Here is a 16,164-nt window from a genome sequence, read left to right as displayed (position 1 = left end):
TTCGGAGTGCAACTCGTCTAAACTTTAACTTTTCAAGACCGAGGTGGTCTACTACACATCGGATGATGTCCGGCATTGAAACTCGTCTGCAAGAAGACATTGATCGGGGAAAAATTTCGTTGAACCAGTTTTAAGGTAGGCGGCCGAAGACGACGAGCAGCTCAAGGTGTGGCCAAACTTGAAGACCAGTTCAGGGGCTTTTAACGGTTTCTAAGATATGGAACCTCTCACCATGTCAACTCTCAGTCAGGCGAGCCAGACTGAGGACTTTCTTCTCGGTTCCGTCGCAGGCCACTTTGGGCGGAATCTACTAGAAGAATCAAGAAGGCTTCCCGTTCAAGACAAGGAGTCCTATTCGTGGAGGACTCCTGTGCACTGACGTAATCGACTAGGACTCTTGTAATCCTAGGTCGGGCTAGTCGGTAGATATGACAACTTAAATCATCAGATCTAGACAGATCAACGATCTCGTGGCAAATCAACCTATACTTTGTACTCCATCCGAAATCAATTCAAAGCATGACATATCACATATGATTTTATCTCCTCGGAGAACCTGAACCTGGGCAAAATCTCTTACTCTGTTACCATCGCATCTAAACTATGAGCTCTGAACCCCCTACGTGAGATCTGCTGCAATCGACTCCAGGGGCGGCGCCAGTGTGGGGTCATGTAGGGGCGGCCGCCCCGGGTAAAAATTTTACACCTAGTGTACCCTGCTGCTTTGGGCAGGCCAGTGACCACCATGGGAGGCGAGAGAAGCTCTGCCTGTGTGTTCCGTTGATGGCGAGGTCGAGAGGAAGATAAGAAGAGGAATTGTGGAAAGAAAACGATTCGCTAAGGTCCTAAGGAGATGGGCAATAAGTAAGGCCCAATAGAAAACAAGAAGAGCCCATTTATTTTCTGTACGCAGCCTTCTTCGTTCCCCATCACGCTATTGATCGGGAGCCCTCTCCCATGCTCCCATGTTCCCCCATTTAAGGGCAAATCAACTCAAAAAAAATTCTAGAGTCAGAACTACGAATAACCCTTCAAGAGTTAGATAATATTCCTGAATTATTAAGTTAATAAACTGATACGTACAATTTGCGAGCTAATGTTCCTTGAATATTTAATCAAGCATACATTGAACATTGAACCTACCCCGGGCCTTCAAAAATAAATTCAAGAGTATGCTAAAATATTTATCTTAATATTAATACTTCTTTTACATGTTTTAGTTACCAATTGCATGATTAGAGATTTTTGGATAAAGTAGAAGTCAGAGTTAGAATTTATATAAATTTTGTGGTGAGTCATATATTTTTCTCCTAGTTCTTAGAATGAAACTAATTTGAACAGTTAATTATGTGGATCGTCCTGCTTGAATCATACTACTAGGCCAATTAATTTTCTTTATTTTCTTCTTTGATTGCATCGTGTTTGATTTTTCGTTTTCTTTATAAGTCCGTCCCGAGTAAGTTCAAATGCTGGATCCGCCACTGATCGACTCCGTCATCCATCCCTGATGACGCTAAATGGGAAGGTTGAAACCCTAGCACCCTAGACAGCCTTGCGGCTGCCACATAATCCGGCACGCCCGTCGGTTCCGCCGATGAACCGAATGTGGGAAAGGTCCCCACCCGGCTACAACAGATCTGGACCAGGAACGGGAACGACACGAGGAGCCCATCGTGGTCGGTGAAACCCTGCCACCCTCAACGAGCCTTCCCTCCTTGGGCATGCCGGCGGTGAGAACAGCGAGATCCGGCCCCTGGCGAGAACCTCGAGATTCGCCCACATTGTCAACAATCCACTGTGTCAACCTGATCGGTCGCGCCCTCGTGCCAAAACACCACAGAATCAACTGTCGTTGTTGGACATGGTAGGTCGCATTATGCACTTGCGCGTCACGCGCACACACAGGAGACCAGACCACTTCACCTGCGCCCATGTGCACTGCACTTCCCTGGACCCTGGTGCATGCTCAAACTAGTCAATATGAACTCACAAGCTCGCGTCACCGTGTGGCTAGCTAGGCTACATCGCGGGCCTTGCAGGCCAAGAACAAGAAGGATCATGTACTGCATGCCCAGACGAAATGTCAAGGCGGTAGCTAGCTTGAACTTGATCGATGGACCTGTCACGTTCTGTCGTCCTCGTCCTCGCCGTCGCCGTCTGCCTCCTGTGCGCGTCGGCTGAGGATCAGCTGGCCGTCGGCGAGAGGCTCCTTGTGGAGCAAACCCTCGTGTCGGACGGCGGCGCCTTCGCTCTCGGCTTCTTCTCTCCGGACGACGCCGCCGGTCCGGCGAGACGGTATCTTGGCATATGGTACAACGGCATCCCTGCCCCCCGCACCGTTGTCTGGGTGGCCAACCGGGAGGCCCCGGCCGCCGGCTCCCCGACGCTCGCGCTGGCCAACGACTCCAGCCTCGTCGTGTCCGACGCCGACGGCCGCGTGCTCTGGAGTACTCCCGGCGCGGGCAGCACGTCCTCCTCGTCTTCCTCGCCGCCGGCCCTGCTGACGAACGAGGGCAACCTGGTCGTCCGGTCGCCGAACGGCACGGTGGTGTGGCAGAGCTTCGACCACCCGACGGACACGTTCGTCCCGGGGATGAAGGTGCGGCTGAGCCACCTAACGGGAGAGGGCAACCGGATCGTGTCCTGGAAATCCCCCGGCGACCCGGCGGCGGGGAGCTTCTCCTACGGCCTGGACCCCGGCACGTCGCTGCAGCTGCTCATGTGGAACGGCACGCGGCCCTACTGGCGCACGCCCGTCTGGAAGGGGTACGCCGTCGCCAGCATGTACCTCAGCGCCGGCACGGTGCTCTACACGGCGATCGTCGACACCGAGGAGGAGATCTCCATCGCCTTCACCCTCTCCGGCGGCGCGGCGCCCACGCGGTACGTGGTGACCAGCTCCGGCAGGTTTCAGCTCCTCAGCTGGAACGGCACCGTGTCGGCGTGGGCCACGATCCAGTCCTGGCCGTCGAGCGGGTGCAGCACATACAAGCGTTGCGGCGCGTACGGGTACTGCGACGTCACGGCGGCGCCGGCCACGTGCAGGTGCCTCGACGGGTTCGAGCCGGCGAGCGCGTCGGAGTGGAGCGCGGGCGTGTTCGAGCAGGGGTGCCGGCGGAAGGAGGCTCTGCCGCCGTGCGGCGGCGGCGGCATGAGGGTGGGTTTCGTGCCGATGCCGACCATGAAGGTGCCGGACAAGTTCTCGCTCGACGCCGGCAACCGGAGCGCGGAGGAGTGCGCGGCCAGGTGCGCCGCCAACTGCTCGTGCGAGGCGTACGCGTACGCCAACCTGCAGAGCAGCAGCGCCAAGGGCGAACTGAGCCGGTGCATCGTGTGGGCAGGGGAGCTTGTCGACGCGCAGATGATCGGCCCGCGCTGGGGCGGCGAGACGCTCTACCTCCGCGTCCCCGTCGCTGCTGCTTCCACTTCCCCAGGTATAGAAACAAGTTAACCAAACTTTTCAGAGCTTTTTCAAAAAAAACTTTTCCAGAGTTCCGCTGGATTTTACTGAATTCAAACAAAAAGTTTACTGTTGTTTCATCAAACTTTTGCCGTGTATTTGCATGTGCAGGTGGAAAGGCCAACAGAAATGCCGTGAAAATAGCAGTGCCGGTGTCAGCAGCTGTCCTGCTGCTGACATGCATTTTCTTTGTATGGTTCTGCAGATTCAGAGGTACAGTTACATTTCCTTACCTCTAAACATGCCAGGCCCAACCATTTCATTCTTAGAAAAGATGCTCATCGCAACAATTTTACAGAAAAGAAAAGAAAAACCGAGAGCCAGAAGACGCTAATGCCCGGGATCAGAACCGGGTCCACAAACACATCGAGCGAAATCGGGGAAGGAGATCACACCGGAGACCTCGAGTTCCCGTCCATACGGTTCGCCGACATTGTCGCCGCCACGGGCAACTTCTCCAAGACCCTCATGATCGGGCGGGGAGGCTTCGGCAAGGTTTACAAGGTATACTACCTTTCACCTGTCTTTCAGTCACACGAACTTCGATGTTCTGTCAGTTTAGCACAAAATTCAGCGGAAATGATAAATGCCGAATATTCAGACTTTAAGCATGGCAATTCGAACGTTTTTCATGGCAACTTTAGTTTACGCGAGGTTGGCAAACATGGCAGTTTTCTAAGAAAAAACAAACTGGGACACAGTTGTTATGTCTTAATAACTAAAGTTGCCACCTCGCGTCAACTAAAGTTGTCATGAAAAAACGTTTGGGATGAAATGCTTAAATTCCGAACGTTCGGGAATTTATCGGGGTCCATTCAGTGGCCAAGTAAATAAATAAAATCATGGTCTCACTCCACTGCTTGTTTCTGTTTACCATTGGGAAGGCAAAACTAGACGGCGGTCAGGTGGTCGCTGTGAAGAGGCTAGGCAAGGATTCAGAGCAGGGAGCAGAGGAGTTCAAGAACGAGGCGATTCTTATCGCCAAGCTGCAGCACCGGAACCTGGTCCGTCTCCTTGGCTGCTGCACCGAGGGGGCAGAGAAGCTGCTCATCTACGAGTATTTGCCCAACAAGGGCCTCGACGCCATCCTCTTCGGTACATACAATGTTCAGAGAACTCAAGTATATAACTGAAGGTTTCTTGCCATGGTTGCTGAAGTTTAGATGTTGCAGACAGCGAGAGAAAACTGGTGCTGGACTGGCCGACACGGCTGGGGATCATCAAGGGCGTGGCGAGGGGGTTGCTCTACCTTCACCAGGACTCCAGGCTGACGGTGATACACAGGGACCTCAAGGCCAGCAACGTGCTGCTGGATGCAGAGATGAGACCCAAGATCGCCGACTTTGGCATGGCAAAGATCTTTGGTGACAACCAGGTGAAAGCCAACACCCGGAAAATCGTGGGAACATAGTGAGTTATCTCAACACTTGACTGAATTTACAGAAAATGATAAGAAAAATACAGTGGGCATTAACAGAAAAATGTGGCACCTCTTCTGACGAAACAAATACTATGTGTGGACAGTGGCTACATTGCTCCAGAGTACTCGACGGAGGGCGTCTTCTCGGTCAAGTCCGACGTGTACAGCTTCGGTGTGCTGCTGCTGGAGATCGTGAGCGGCATCAGGGTAAGCGCAACCGAGGGCATCATGGAGTTCCCCAGCCTCATAGTCTATGTAAGTACCTGAACTAAAACTGCTAATGCCTTTTTCATTTCAGTCCATGTCATGTCTAAATGCATATTCATCTTTAAAACACACATACAATTTTTTTCGATAAAGGACATTTCATTGAATAGATATATCGAGGTGATATAATCACGTCGAAAGAAAGTCCGGCCTCTGCATAGCTAGATGCACACAGCCAAAAAAAGTCGAGAGTACCCTAAAAGCAAAAAATAATTTGATACAATGCCAATAAAAAAACATGTCTAGCCTAAGGAGTGGCAGATCCTATCCGTAGGTCACACCGCCATCCATGGGGATAGAAAACCTCCCTGGCCGTACGCTCCAGCCGTGTAGACGCCATTATAAAAAGGTCTCTGTCCTCCGGCCTCTGCAGGATAGACCAAGTACGGAGTCATCGTGTACACACATGAATAACCAGCATAGGAGATGAGACACATTTGTTATTAAAAATCACATCATTCCTGGTAAGCCATGGTGCCCAGCATAAGGCCGCCGCTTCCACAAGAATATGTGTAGAAAAATGTTTATCAATACCCCGCAACCAGTTGCCGAACATGTTCCGTGCACTACGTGGTTTGTATAGATTCGAAGCTACTTGAACTATGGCCCAAACTGCCCGAGCGAACTTGCACTCAAAAAATAAGTGTTTAATAGACTCATCATGTTGGCGAAAGACACATGTCTTTGAACCATGTCAGTTTCGTCGTGCCAGCTTATGTCTAGTTAGGATGACTCCTCTATTAAGAAACCAGAGGAAAATCTTCACTCTTAGAGAGATTTTGAGCTTCCACAATTTCCTGTTATCAACTGAAACATCACAATGAACCATTGCATTATACATGGATTTGACTGAAAATTTACCATTCTAATGCAAGTTTGATCGAAAAATGTCCGGCTCACCTGACAGTTTAATGTCCTCCAGGCGAGTGAGTAATTCATTCCATGCTGCCAGGCGAGGGCCAAAAAGATCCATACGGAAAGAAATATCAGGATTTTCTTGTCATTGACTTGTTTGATTGTGACGAATTTATGTCTAACAATCCTATACAAGCTCGGATATTGCACCATTAGTGGGTTATTCCCTAGCCAGATATCTTCCCTGAATCGAACCTGAGAACCATCCCTAACTGAGAAGGTCTCAAATTGGAAAAAGAATTCCTTGGCCTTCATCACACCACTTCAGAAATGCGAATCCCCAGGTTTCCAATGAACTTAAGAAATGGCATTGGATCCTGCATATTTGTTGCGAATGATTTTCTTCCATACTCTATTCTCAGTGAGTAGTTTGTAAACCCACTCGCTGAGAAGAGCAATGTTTTTAATCTCAAGGTCTTGGATTCCCAACCCCGCTTGACTTTTAGGTCTGCATAATACGCTCCACCTAGTCAGTCGATATTTCTTGGATTCGTTATCGCATTGCCAAAGAAATCTGGATCTAAAGTAGTCTAGTCGCTGGAGAACCCCTTTCGGTAAGTGGAAGAATGACAACATATATAAAACCATGTTGCTTAGAACTGAATTGATCAAGATCAATCGTCCCCCGTAAGACAAGAGCTTGGCCTTCCAACTAGCTAAGTGTTTCTCAAGTCTCTCTTCCACATGCTTCCACTCAGCTACAGTTAAGCACCGATGGTGTATGGGAATACCTAGATATCGAATCGGAAACTGCCCGAGCCGGCATCCAAAAATGTCAGCATACTCAGGTGCTGATTCTGCAGTATCGCCAAAGCAAAAAAGTTCGCTCTTATGAAAATTAATTTTGAGACCAGAAAGTTTCTCAAAAGCACATAAGAGCAACTTGAGATTTCTTGCCTTATCTAGATCATGATCCATGAATAGAATAGTGTCATCCGCATATTGTAGAATAGATAGACCATCTTCTACCAAGTGTGGAATGACACCACTAATTTGACCGTACAGCTTAGTCTGCTCAACAAGGGTAGCTAGCATGTCGGCCACAATGTTAAACAAAATAGGAGAAGCGGGGTCCCCTTGGTGAAGCCCCTTCCTTGTCTGAAAATAGTTGCCAACGTCATCATTAACTTTTATGGCCACACTGCCTCCAGAGACAAAGCTCTCTACCCAACGACATCATTTTTGTGAAAACCCCTTCATGCGCATAGTTTGCAACAGAAAGGGCCACTTAACCTTATCGTAGGCCATTTCAAAATCTATTTTAAGAATGACACCATTTAATTTTTTTGGGTGAAGCTCATGTACAGTTTCGTGCAAGACGACCACTCCATCTAATATGTTGCGACCTTGAATAAATGCTGTCTGAGTGGGTTTTACGACATGGCCAGCCACCCCGTTCAACCGATTAGACCTTCGTAAAGATTTTAAAACTTACATTTAGAAGGCAAATCGGTCGATACTAGCCTCCTTAATCTTAGGCAATAGGATAATTTCCCCAAAGTTTAAACGAGAAATGTCAAGGTCTTCAGCATGCAGTTGGTTAAACAACTGAACCAAGACTGCCTTAATGACGTCCCAAAAATATTGATAGAACTCTGCGGGAAAGCCATCCGGACCCAAAGCCTTGTTGTGTTCCATTTGAAACACCGCGGTTCGAATTTCCTCCTCAGAGAACGGGGAGGTTAGGAATTCATTTTCCGCTTCCGTAACTTGAGGAATGTCATGAGTAATGGATTCATCCAGCTGAAAATTTGATTAAGCCGAAGGTCCAAAAAGCTCTTTATAATACTTAGTACTAAAAGTTCTAAGTGGTACGTCCTCCTCAATTCGGCCTTCCTCCTAGTCAAGGGTGAATATGCGTTTCTTTTCTATGTCTGCCATTGGCAAGCATTTGAAAGTATTTCGTATTATCATCATCTTGCACAAGCGAATCCGCCTTGCAACGTTGGTACCATTTCATCTATTCCTCGCGTAGTAGGCGGGCTATCTGCTCTTTTAGATTGCTTTTTTGCTCAATCTCAACTGCGGACAGAGGCCTCACCTCCGCTATTTTATCAAGGGAATCAATTAAGGTAGATAGTCGCAGTTTTTCTTTTTTGTAGATGCCAGCAGTATGCTTGGCTCATCCACGAAGCAATCGACGCAATGCGCGAATTCGATTATTCCATCGTTGAATGGGTGTGTTACCGCGAGGCAGACGCGCCCACACTTTCTTAACCAGGTCATGAAATCCCTCTCTAGTGAGCCATCCCAATTCAAATTTAAATTGGTGACGGTTAGAACTTGGGATTGGTTGTCCAAAATCGATGAGCAATGGAGGGTGATCCGATAAGGCCTCAATTCTTTCTAATGCCCGAACCGAGGCTAGGGGATATTTATATTCCCAGTCGGTGGTAACTAGCACCCGGTCAAGTTTTTCAAAGATTGGCATGGATCGATTATTGGTCTAGGTATACTGACGACCAGACATCGTGATCTCCCTCAGATCCAGACTGTCGATAACATCATTAAAGAGGAAAGGCCACCTTGTATCAAACCGGACATTGTTTTTTCCCTACTGATATTGAAGGATATTAAAATCCCCCGATTAACATGGGGTGGGGATTGTCTCGACAGGTATTAATAAATTCTTTTATTATTATTTTTATGTAGGCATGGAGCCTGTGGAGAGAAGGGAAGGCAGGTAAGCTGGTGGATCCATCCATGGCAGGGAGCTGTTCACAGGATGAGGCATTGCTCTGCATCCACGTGGGGCTCCTGTGCGTCGAGGACGACCCAAGCCGGAGGCCGCTCATGTCGTCCGTCGTGTCCATTTTGGAAAATGGAAGCGCGTCGTCGCTGTCCCTCCCGACGCCGGTGCAGCCTGCTTTTATCGAAATGATGGGAGACAAGAGCCAGAGAAGCGATCTCGAGAACACCAGGAACACCATGGCCATGACAGTTCTGCAAGGCCGGTAGCACAGTAGTAACTGCAACTTTCTTCAGAAGGAAGCTGCACTAGTACTAGTATTTTTATTGGTGGAAACTCCAGATTTGTAGAGCATTTGTTACAGATATAAATGAAAGATGTATTTAGAGGAGTGTTCCGTTGATCAGCCTTGAAATAGATGGTAAGAATGTCTTGCTGAAATTGAAATATTTATCATGTTAGACTGAAAAATTATTCAGAAAAGTTGTGCATTACACATTCAAAGGTTCGGTGAAACGAGTAGATAAGCAGACGAATATAGTGATTATGTGCATCCTAACTATACAGAGACCGGATGCTCATCGTGTTTGTATCCTCTTGAAGCTTCATTTTAAGTTAATAAAATCCACCTTTTATTGAAAAAAAGCAAAAGAACATAGATGCGTTCGAAGTCAACGACCTCAAATGTGATGGTTTAAGTCCATTAGATTTTGGGTGTCGCCGATAGTCACTTCGAGAGTGATCTGTCCCGGAGGTCGAGGTAGCTAGAGGTAGGTCGTAAGTGTGGGTCAGGATCAAGGGACTTTCATCGCCTCTAAGGTTCCGGCATACTGGATGTTGATTCCGCTCACCTTCAACCTTCTACGAAGACATTGGAGAGTCGGAATCTCTGGACGAGAGTATTCACCAGCAGAGCGTAGTTACCAGCGAGGGTATGTGGTTAGAGCATCTCCAACATGCAAAAAACAACTTTACCGCGCGCCTATCATCTGGTTTGGAGCGGCGCGCGGCGCTTCAGCAGCACGTAAAAATGCAGCACGCGCGCTCATTTTTACAACATTTTCGGAAATATAGATAAATATTAAGATAATAAAAAACGATACAAAGGTATTTTACATCGGTGTAACTAGATAGATAGTTCAAAAGCATAGATAGATAGAACTACGGTGCAACTAGATAGAAACTACTACGGCATATATAGATATAAACTACTCTAAGTCGCTACCATCATCAACATCCTCGTCGGTGTTGTCCGAGGTATCGAGCCATATGTCGTCCCAACGTTCATCGTCTGGCGTGAAGATCGACCTCCCACCTGCTTCAACGATATCGCACTGCGCATTCGCCAATGCCTTCCGCCGACGCCGGTCCGCCCGCTCCGCGCGGCGTCTTGCCGTCCTCTCCGCACAGTAGGCACGCTCGTCGGCGACGTCCTCCGGGTGGCGACGGCGCCACTCCACCATGGCTCGCTCGTCCTCCTCGGCGATGAGGAGGCGGCGGCAGCGCCGAGCGTGGTCGGCACGGTCCATGTCGGTGATGAGACGCGACGGAGGGGCGACGCGCTGCGCCTGCTCGCGCGTGAAGACGTCCCGGAAGTTCATCTGCGTCCGGGGCCTATCCGAGCGCCACGCCGCCGCGTCGTACGCGCGGGCCGCCTCGTACGCGCTCCGGAACGACCCAGAGGCTGAGCCGGACGTCGCCGGACCGGATCTCGGCGGAGTACCAGCCGTTGGGGCGCTCGCGGACGCCGCGGTAGTCCGAAGAACCCCGGCGGCGCGGCAGCATGGTGGCGCGGAAAGCGGCGAGGTTGCGAGGGGAGGGCGCGTGGATGTGTCTGTGCGCGTGGAGAGCGCGTCATTTTATAGGCGCGCGCGAAGCGGCGCGCTAAATCTACCACGCCGCGTGCCGCTTTGTCCCGCGCGCGGTAAGTTTCCGCCGCCGCTGGAGCGCGTGGAACCAGCCGGCGCACGCTAAAACCAAATTTTACCGCGCGGGCGCGCCTTTTACCGCACCTGTTGGAGATGCTCTTAGAGTCATCTGAACAGTCCAAACTAACAGGTGTCTCGAACCAAATTAAGACTCAGAGGTACAGGCGCTATGTGCCGCCCGCAACAACTCTAGTACACAGGGTCGCATGCAGGGTTCCGTTGTTGGGCCGGCCCAGTAACCACGTGGTCGCTTCATGTTGGCGTCACCCATGTTTTTCCTTCACATTTATATTTTCGTTTCACTCAAAAACTATATTCTTGTTTTCTCTTCATACTTTAACTATTGTTCATATTTTGAAACATTCTAAATATATATTACAAAAACATTTCATGTAAAATTTTAAAAATATTAATCATGATTTTGAAAATGTTAAACGTGTATAAAGAATATTAATCCTATGTATGAATTAGTATGTTCTTGACATTTAAAAAAGGTCACGCATTTAAAAATAATATGTGTATGAAATCTAAAAAAACTGTTTATACAATGTTAAAAAACATTGCGTAATTTAAATAAATTGTTTCGTACATTCAGAAAAATGTTTGTTACATTTTAAAAAATGCATGGGAAAAGATCCACCACAACACAACATTCAACCATGGGGAAATGTTTTCCATTGTATTATTCTACTTTATATTCAACAAAAAATTACAACTATGCATAATAAAATATATTAAGTCATATGTATGTTTAATTTTGGTCTTGATGTTATCAACCAATTCCCACATCAATGCGCGGGGTGTTCCCTAGTTTAACTAGAATGTGAGTGCAAATTTTCCGCGGTCCAGTTTCACCTCATCATTGTGCTAAGTTTCTTGCACATTGAATGTGACCGACAGATCGAACCTCCTAGATTTCTGTTTAGTGGCTTCTTGGCTGACTGTCGAGATAATATGTTTCGTCGAATAGATCTTTCTAATCCCACTGCAAAAAAGAAAAAGTTTCTGCAAAAAGGGTGTAATGTGCATATTTGTAAGCACTTGCGATTATAAGAGCATCTTCAACAACCGTGCTATATAAGCGCCGCGCTGGAAAATTTGCGTTAAACTGGACATTTTTTACATGAATTTGGTGCATGTTGTTTGTAGCTTTATAGCCTAGGTCAAATTGAACATTGTTGATGAGTTCGTCATATGATTCTTTCGAAGAAGAATTTGATATTGAAAAGGAGGAGGATCTTGCAAGGATTAATTATCCGTTTGCCCTCAGTGGTGTCCGTGTGCTCAGTTTTGCCCTCAGATGCGAATTGTGCTCAGTTTTGCCCCTAGTCCGTGCGCACCAACTCGTTCCGTGAACTCTGCTGTCTCCGTCAGGTCAACGTTTTGACTCAGCCCTTACGGGTGGGACCAGGCGGCAGAGATGGCCAATTCTATTCAGACTGTTGCACGCATGGCTTGTGGGACCCAGCAGAGAGCCGTTGCGGGTGTGTGCTATATAAGCGGGCGACACACAGCGGCGGTGACCACGGTGACAGAGAGCACGACGGTGACCACGGCGAGAGAGAGCACGGCGGTGGGAAGCTAGTTGTGGAGGGCGCGGCGGCGTTGAGATCCCCTTCGGCTCCGAGCTCCATGTCTTCCTCAAGCTCCTACGCCACCTCACGGATGTAGAGCCGGGCGCGTGTGGACATGCATGTCTTCGTCTGTCCGCGGTGTTGGGCGGGCGTTGTTCGGAGGGTTTCTCACACACCGAGGAACCAAAATCGTCCGTTCTACGTGTGCAGCGAGAATGGGGTAAGAATCGGGGAAATTGCACCATTTTCGTGGTCGGGATCTTTGAGCAATGGGTTGATCTGTTTGGTGTTCATGCAGGTGACATGCTTCTTTCTTTAGGTCGATGCTCTGGCCAAGACTCTGATGAATGAACTGCAAGAAGATCATGAAGAATGGTTGTGCATGCTGCCACGAACGGCAGTGGCCGCAACACGAGCTCTAGAAGAAGAGATGGAGGGCGAAGCACGCACTGACAGAGAGCTAGCTGTTGAGCTTAGGATGTTGAAGAAGAAGGTTAGGAAGCTTGAAGATCAAGCACTACCAATACCCATTTGCAAATACTTTTGGGCATTTGTAAGTATGGTAATCGCACTGGTTGTAATGTTGAAAATGTATGGAAAGGCATGAATTATGGAGGAATTTGTAATCTTGAAATTGTATGAGAAATTCACCTAGTTTAAATGTTGGTCAAAGTTGTTTAAATGTTGAGAAAAGAGAGAAGAAGTGACCAACATTTAAATATGTTGAAAAAAGGAGAAGAAATGAGGAATTCACAAACTTTTGATCAATGAAATGCAGCTCTCTGCTCTACCTTTTTGTCAAAAAAGGTTGCTCTTGTTGGGTTTCGTAGTAATTTCAAAAAATTTCCTACGCACACGCAAGATCATGTGATGCATAGCAACGAGAGGGGAGAGTGTTCTCTACGTACCAACGCAGACCGACTGCGGAAGCGTTGACGCAACATAGAGGAAGTAGTCGTACGTCTTCACGATCCAACCGATCAAGTACCGAAACTACGGCACCTCCGAGTTTGAGCACACGTTCAGCTCGATGACGATCCCCGGACTCCGATCCAGCAAAGTGTCGGGGAAGAGTTCCATCAGCACGACGGCGTGGTGACGATCTTGATGCACTACAGCAGCAGGGCTTCGCCTAAACTCCGCTATAGTATTATCGAGGAATATGGTGGCTGGGGGCACCGCACACGGCTAAGGAATAGATCACGTGGATCAACTTGTGTGTTCTAGGGTGCCTCTGCCTCAGTATATAAAGGACTAGAGGGGGGAGGCTGGCCGGCCAAGGTGTGGCGCGCTAGGAGAGTCCTACTCCCTCTGGGAGTAGGATCCCCCCCCCCCCAATCCTAGTTGGAATAGGATTCGTGGAGGGGGAAAAGAGAGGGAGGGGGCCGGCCACCTCTCCTAGTCCTAATAGGACTAGGGGAAGGGGGAGGCGCGCAGCCCATGTAGGGCTGCCTCTTCTCTTTTCCACTAAGGCCCATCATGGCCCATTTAACTCCCGGGGGGGTTCCGGTAACCTTCCCGGTACTCCGGTAAAATCCCGATTTCACCCGGAACACTTCCGACATCCAAACATAGGCTTCCAATATATCAATCTTTATGTCTCGACCATTTCGGGACTCCTCGTCATGTCCGTGATCACACCCGGGACTCCGAACAACCTTCGGTACATCAAAATGCATAAACTCATAATATAACTGTCATCGTAACCTTAAGCGTGCGGACCCTACGGGTTCGAGAACAATGTAGACATGACCGAGACACGTCTCCGGTCAATAACCAATAGCGGGACCTGGATGCCCATATTGGCTCCTACATATTCTACGAAGATCTTTATCGGTCAGACCGCATAACAACATACGTTGTTTCCTTTGTCATCGGTATGTTACTTGCCCGAGATTCGATCGTCGGTATTCCAATACCTAGTTCAATCTCGTTACCGGCAAGTCTCTTTACTTGTTCCATAATACATCATCTCGCAACTACCTCATTAGTTGCAATGCTTGTAAGGCTTATGTGATGTGCATTACCGAGAGGGCCCAGAGATACCTCTCCGACAATCGGAGTGACAAATCCTAATCTCAAAATACGCCAACCCAACATCTACCTTTGGAGACACCTGTAATGCTCCTTTATAATCACCCAGTTATGTTGTGACGTTTGGTAGCACCCAAAGTGTTCCTCCGGCAAACGGGAGTTGCATAATCTCATAGTTATAGGAACATGTATAAGTCATGAAGAAAGCAATAGCAACATACTAAACGATCGGGTGCTAAGCTAATGGAATGGGTCATGTCAATCAGATCATTCTCTTAATGATGTGATCCCGTTAATCAAATAACAACACTTTGTTCATGGTTAGGAAACATAACCATCTTTGATTAACGAGCTAGTCAAGTAGAGGCATACTAGTGACACTAAGTTTGTCTATGTATTCACACATGTATTATGTTTCCGGTTAATACAATTCTAGCATGAATAATAAACATTTATCATGATTATAAGGAAATAAATAATAACTTTATTATTGCCTCTAGGGCATATTTCCTTCAGTCTCCCACTTGCACTAGAGTCAATAATCTAGATTACACAGCAATGATTCTAACACCCATGGAGCCTTGCTGCTGAGCATGTTTTGCTCGTGGAAGAGGCTTAGTCAACGGGTCTGCAACATTCAGATCTGTATGTATCTTGCAAATCTCTATGTCTCCCACCTGGACTAGATCCCGGGTGGAATTGAAGCGTCTCTTGATGTGCTTGGTTCTTTTGTGAAATCTGGATTCCTTTGCCAAGGCGATTGCACCAGTATTGTCACAAAAGATTTTCATTGGACCCGATGCACTAGGTATGACACCTAGATCAGATATGAACTCCTTCATCCAGACTCCTTCATTTGCTGCTTCCGAAGCAGCTATGTACTCCGCTTCACATGTAGATCCCGCTACGACGCTTTGTTTAGAACTGCACCAACTGACAGCTCCACCGTTTAATGTAAACATGTATCCGGTTTGCGATTTAGAATCGTTCGGATCAGTCAAAGCTTGCATCAACGTAACCATTTATGACGAGCTCTTTGTCACCTCCATATACAAGAAGCATATCCTTAGTCCTTTTCAGGTATTTCAGGATGTTCTTGACCGTTGTCCAGTGATCCACTCCTGGATTACTTTGGTACCTCCCTGCTAGACTTATAGCAAGGCACACATCAGGTCTGGTACACAGCATTGCATACATGATAGATCCTATTGCTGATGCATAGGGAACATCTTTCATATTCTCTCTATCTTCTGCAGTGGTCGGGCATTGAGTCTTACTCAATTTCACACCTTGTAACATAGGCAAGAATCCTTTCTTTGCTTGATCCATTTTGAACTTCTTCAAAATTTTGTCAAGGTATGTTGTTTGTGAAAGTCCAATTAAGCGTTTTGATCTATCTCTATAGATTTTAATGCCCAATATGTAAGCAGCTTCACCGAGGTCTTTCATTGAAAAACTCTTATTCAAGTATCCCTTTATGCTATCCAGAAATTCTATATCATTTCCAATCAGCAATATGTCATCCACATATAATATCAGAAATGCTACAGAGCTCCCACTCACTTTCTTGTAAATACAGGCTTCTCCAAAAGTCTGTATAAAACCAAATGCTTTGATCACACTATCAAAACGTTTATTCCAACTCCGAGAGGCTTGCACCAGTCCATAAATGGATCGCTGGAGCTTGCACACTTTGTTAGCTCCCTTTGGATCGACAAAACCTTCTGGTTGCATCATATACAACTCTTCTTCCAGAAATCCATTCAGGAATGCAGTTTTGACATCCATCTGCCAAATTTCATAATCATAAAATGCGGCAATTGCTAACATGATTCGGACAGACTTAAGCATCGCTACGGGTGAGAAGGTCTCATCGT

The 16,164-nt window shown here is 47.5% G+C and overlaps 1 protein-coding gene across 1 annotated transcript; it reads left to right on the top strand.

The window, feature by feature from the left end:
• The first annotated feature begins 2,372 nt into the window (after nt 1-2,372).
• LOC123107655 (G-type lectin S-receptor-like serine/threonine-protein kinase B120) lies at nt 2,373-9,028 on the top strand. Its single transcript, XM_044529611.1, has 7 exons — nt 2,373-3,434; nt 3,572-3,673; nt 3,759-3,964; nt 4,345-4,555; nt 4,633-4,870; nt 4,985-5,135; nt 8,715-9,028. The coding sequence occupies exons 1-7, from the start codon at nt 2,594-2,596 to the stop codon at nt 9,018-9,020; spliced, it is 2,055 nt and encodes a 684-aa protein (XP_044385546.1). The 5' UTR covers nt 2,373-2,593; the 3' UTR covers nt 9,021-9,028.
• The last annotated feature ends 7,136 nt before the right edge of the window (nt 9,029-16,164 follow it).

The sequence above is a fragment of the Triticum aestivum genome, chromosome 5A, assembly GCF_018294505.1.
Source record: "Triticum aestivum cultivar Chinese Spring chromosome 5A, IWGSC CS RefSeq v2.1, whole genome shotgun sequence".
Lineage (NCBI taxonomy): Eukaryota > Viridiplantae > Streptophyta > Magnoliopsida > Poales > Poaceae > Triticum > Triticum aestivum.
This window is presented reverse-complemented; position numbering and strand designations above follow the sequence as displayed.

Excerpts from the sequence above, each read along its gene's own strand:
- LOC123107655 (XM_044529611.1), top strand. The coding sequence starts at position 2,594 with ATGAAGGTGCGGCTGAGCCACCTAACGGGAGAGGGCAACCGGATCGTG. Across the intron at positions 3,435-3,571 it reads TGCTGCTTCCACTTCCCCAG|GTGGAAAGGCCAACAGAAAT; the intron begins GTATAGAAACAA and ends TTGCATGTGCAG. Across the intron at positions 4,556-4,632 it reads CCTCGACGCCATCCTCTTCG|ACAGCGAGAGAAAACTGGTG; the intron begins GTACATACAATG and ends TAGATGTTGCAG.